The sequence below is a fragment of the Sinocyclocheilus rhinocerous genome, unplaced genomic scaffold (assembly GCF_001515625.1).
Source record: "Sinocyclocheilus rhinocerous isolate Xijiao unplaced genomic scaffold, SAMN03320098_v1.1 scaffold2617, whole genome shotgun sequence".
Lineage (NCBI taxonomy): Eukaryota > Metazoa > Chordata > Actinopteri > Cypriniformes > Cyprinidae > Sinocyclocheilus > Sinocyclocheilus rhinocerous.
In genome coordinates this window covers 15374-20119 of record NW_015638953.1, presented here as the reverse complement: position 1 = coordinate 20119, position 4746 = coordinate 15374, and the positions used below count along the sequence as shown (strand labels likewise).

The 4746-nt window shown below is 36.3% G+C and overlaps 1 protein-coding gene and 1 long non-coding RNA gene across 6 annotated transcripts in view; one reads left to right on the top strand and one right to left on the bottom strand.

Moving 5' to 3' along the window:
* LOC107750307 (uncharacterized) lies at window positions 1–1299 on the bottom strand. Its single transcript, XR_001641130.1, has 3 exons — window positions 987–1299; window positions 316–434; window positions 1–26 (listed from the first exon to the last, which is right to left on the bottom strand). It is a non-coding gene; the product is annotated as an uncharacterized LOC107750307 (long non-coding RNA).
* LOC107750304 (gastrula zinc finger protein XlCGF52.1-like) overlaps window positions 1–4746 on the top strand; it is a 28434-nt gene that overhangs the window by 18658 nt on the left and 5030 nt on the right. For 2 of the 5 annotated variants that reach the window (XM_016565626.1, XM_016565625.1), the window contains exon 2: window positions 3950–4084. The exons of 1 other annotated variant lie outside the window; for it this stretch is intronic. In XM_016565626.1, coding sequence (XP_016421112.1) covers window positions 4000–4084 — 85 coding nt within the window. In that variant the 5' untranslated portion in view covers window positions 3950–3999. Of the gene's footprint in view, window positions 1–3932; window positions 4085–4746 lie in introns of all 5 variants that reach the window. 2 more of the 5 variants (XM_016565624.1, XM_016565623.1) reach the window with 1 other exon arrangement.

The following is a 4746-nucleotide window of genomic DNA, read 5'->3' as shown; positions in this document are numbered from 1 at the left end:
TGACAAGCTCATCCAAGACATCTCGCCTGCAAACACAGTAGTTTCAATCCACATTTTTAATCATTATCAGCAGCAGAATACTATTTTTCCCTCAAAAACGAAATTTTAATCAGCATTTATCAGCTGTACATTATTATTTCTTTATAATGTATATTTGTGTGTATAAATATATAAATTGACAGTGCCCTTATTTGTTTTCCTCCAAATATGAGCAAGGTTCATGGTATTGATATACATAGCTTGGTGTAAGTTATAAAACTGCAGGTCTTATACATTAATAATATATATATATAAAAAAAAAAACAATAAACAAACCGTTCATCAAGATAAATCCGCAGCATCTTCCAATTCAGCATTCTGGTATAGAATATAAACTTGGCAATTTCCTTCGGGTGGTCCACAAGAATACCTCTGGACATGAAGTAACTGATACCCTGAATGAAAGAACCAACATAAAACAGGGTGTGGGGATTAGGAGGAAAAAGAGAAGGAGGGGGCGTGCTTTTTTACCAGACACCGCGATTTAGTCCGGAGCAAGGCTATCGCATGTCCTTTAAGTGGACACTTAAGCTTTGCTAATCTAACCTAAGACACGAGCGAGGGGGAGTCAAGACATTAAAATGCATCTCTGAACAGAAATTATGTTTTAAGAGCAGCTTGCATGAGAGAAAAGCCATCTATTTGGTTTTCATCCGGGTTGTGGTCTAAAAGCCTATGCCATGCACCATTATTCATTCTAGGTGAGCTTGTAAAAATAATATATTTAGTCTGCAGTATGAGCATTTCTAGGTTATGTGGGAATTTACAGGGTGGAGGAGGAAACCGTCATATTAATCATAGCTAGCTGGTCAGAATTGTATTTCCAAAGCACATTGTGGCTATGATCATTTCTCTGTTTCTTGCCCATTTAAACATTAAACGGTTTGCCTTCTAATTAAGGAGACGTTATTGTGGCGAGGCAGAACAAAAGCTTGTATTTTTTGTACCTCTTGCAGGTTGGCGTTGAAGGTTAGACTTCCTTCATCTAATTCCATGTAGAGTTTTCTGAATGAAAATCCAGAAGGAAGCCTTCGGTTGTATATGGAACAGTGACCCCAAGTGGACTTGCACAGGCTAGAGGGCAGACAAAGAAAAACAAGAAATTGAATTGGAGAGATGCTAATACACTTCCTTTAGCAGTGAATATTTGAAAAATAGGTCATATGTTTTTTAAAATATAATTTATTTATTGATTGATTGAATAGCTGAAAATCTAAAAGCAGAAATAATTAATATCATTTAGTTTGCATAAAATCCATTGAAACATTACACTACCATCCAAAGTTTAAGAATAATTCAGATTTTTTTCTTATACTCACCAAGGCTGCATTTATTTAATCAAAAAATAACATTTTTGTTGAAACTGTGATACATTACTATTCAAAACAATAAGTAAGAAAAAAAAAGAAAGAAACGAATACTTTTATAATTTATAAGTGAAAATATAGGCATTTGTAATGTTATAAAATATTCCTGTTTCAAATAAATGCTGCTCTTTTACATTTTCTAAGCTTCAAGGAATCCTGAAAAAATTATCATTATTTCCACAAAAATATTAAAGGCACAATATGTAAGATTTTTTTATTAAAATATCCAAAAACCACTAGAACAGTGTTATATATTTTGCTGACTTGTGTACTTACATTATCCCAAATGTTTCGAAGAATGTTTAAATCCAGAGAAATAAGCAATTTTAACTAGTGACACGGACCGTGTCCATAGTGTCATTGTGTCGCCTGCCAATGACGTCATAACCCCTCGATTTCCGGTTTTGTTTTGTAGAAAACATGGAAACACCAAAGACGCTTTAATATGTTGTGCGTTTTACTAGACCGGTGACGACTGCACAGAGTAGCATTATAACAGAACTTTCAAATGTATCTAGTATGATAAAACAGCGCTGCTTTACTCCACATACGCATGACTGGAAGGAGCGGAAGCGGTCGACTGTGGCATAATAAAAGCTCCGCTGCTTTCGAGCCGTGTGTCGCGCTCGTTCAGCGGCCTCGTTTCGCTTCGACGGCTTTCAGCCTCACCCTCCTTCATTCTACTACGTTAATAAGTCATTAGCTCATCCATGAACATGATTTCTGCCCGAGTCCCATCGGATTGCATCGGCTATGGGGATGAAGACGACAACTCCCATGATTCCACACTCAGTCACAGCGTCATCAAGCTACGCCTTTTTTTTTGTTTGTTTTGAATACGCGCCCTCTAGCGGCGAAAACTTACATATTGGGCCTTTAAAGACATCTGAATGAATTGCTTCACAAAATGATTTACTGATTCGAAGCGAAGAGTACACAAACCAACATGAGTAACAATTTTTACAAACCAAATGCATATGTTTTTATTAAATTTTAATTCATTAACATGAATATAAATAAGTTTGAACACGTAGAGTTCTTTCATTAATTTGTAGCACTAGGTTTGAGTGTTTTTGGGAGAGTTTGGCTAATCAGACCATTTAAGACTAGGGCTGAACGATTTTGGAAAATAATCTAATTGCGATTTTTTTTTTTATCAATATTGCGATTTATTATTTATTGCAAAAACAATTTTTTAAAGCTCTTTATATTCTGTATTATTCAACATGACGACTGCACAGAGTAGCATTATAACAGAACTTTCAAATGTATCTAGTATGATAAAACAGCGCTGCTTTACTCCACATACGCATGACTGGAAGGAGCGGAAGCGGTCGACTGTGGCATAATAAAAGCTCCGCTGCTTTCGAGCCGTGTGTCGCGCTCGTTCAGCGGCCTCGTTTCGCTTCGACGGCTTTCAGCCTCACCCTCCTTCATTCTACTACGTTAATAAGTCATTAGCTCATCCATGAACATGATTTCTGCCCGAGTCCCATCGGATTGCATCGGCTATGGGGATGAAGACGACAACTCCCATGATTCCACACTCAGTCACAGCGTCATCAAGCTACGCCTTTTTTTTTGTTTGTTTTGAATACGCGCCCTCTAGCGGCGAAAACTTACATATTGGGCCTTTAAAGACATCTGAATGAATTGCTTCACAAAATGATTTACTGATTCGAAGCGAAGAGTACACAAACCAACATGAGTAACAATTTTTACAAACCAAATGCATATGTTTTTATTAAATTTTAATTCATTAACATGAATATAAATAAGTTTGAACACGTAGAGTTCTTTCATTAATTTGTAGCACTAGGTTTGAGTGTTTTTGGGAGAGTTTGGCTAATCAGACCATTTAAGACTAGGGCTGAACGATTTTGGAAAATAATCTAATTGCGATTTTTTTTTAATCAATATTGCGATTTATTATTTATTGCAAAAAATTTTTTTAAAGCTCTTTATATTCTGTATTATTCAACAAAGACAAGCTATAAATCATTGTATAGTATGACCAACACAATATTAGATAGATTAAACATAAATGTTCTTTTCTGTAGGCCAGGCCTATATGTTACGATGAAATTAGGTGATGCATGAATTGATATTAATGACATTTTTATTTAACAACTACAATCACAGTATATTGACTGATTTGTTGAACTTCCAACCTTGTAAGCATGTAATAATTATATTTAAATAAGCCTGGTGTAAATACCTGTGAACCATTGCACTTTGTGCAATGACCACATTGATGTCATACACCGATCGATCTTCAAGTCGAACACACCTCTTTACTCTCGCGTGTCACATGACCGTGTAATCACAGCCTCTGCGATTGAAAAATCGCAGTTTTTCATATCGCGATATTATCACAAATGCAATTAATCGTTCAGCCCTATTTAAGACCATTAACTATCACCCTGACAGTGCACTGAATACTGAACAAGGGAGCTGACTGAGACGCACCTGGAGATTTAGTTTGGATTTTATTTTTTCTTTGTTAATTATTCTTCAACATGACAGAGTGTCCAAACACACAGAGAAACTCCTGCTGAAGCAACTGAGATCCACGGGACACACTATTATAAAGATGGCATTTATTAAAGAGGAGAGTGAAGACATAAAGATTGAAGAAGCATTCAGAGTTAAACAAGAAGATACTGAGGAACAGAAAGGTTGGTTTTCATTCTCAAAGCTCAAATCTACAGAAATGAATGATATTGTTGAAGAATGTCGTGTGAGAGTCCTAATGTATGAGTGAGCGCATGCAATCACACCAGTGTAATTAGAATGTTCATTCCGTCACATGATCATCTAGAGCCGGTTGCACCAGCTGGACGTACACCCGGTTGTAAGACTAGGCTGGACGTAAAATGCGCTTTAAGTCGTGCATAGAATTTATACCCGTTGCACCATCTCGGCGTAGTGCTACGTCTGACACTAAATCTTACGCCTAGTCAGAGGTAGGTGTAAAGTGAAAAGTCATGATTTGCTCAGACATTATTCGTTTTTAGGATTCATGTCTGTTTGTTAATTATTACTGCAGACGTGAACTGTAATGTTTTTGGTATTTTCGGGCAGGATAAGTGAATCCATCGCGAATCTTGGTGTAGACTAGCTATAGCCTACCACACTGTCGACAGTAATTGAATACAAAATATATTTCTGTACAGCATGTGATAATTATGTAGTAAAATATTACATATGAACTGGGATTATAAAAAAAACTGAACCATTTGACATCTTGCTTGGAAGGACAGTGTAAATGCTTGGAAATATTTCACGTCTTTAATTCCATTCATTATTTGTAGCGTGCCTGCCATCCAATAATCGCAAT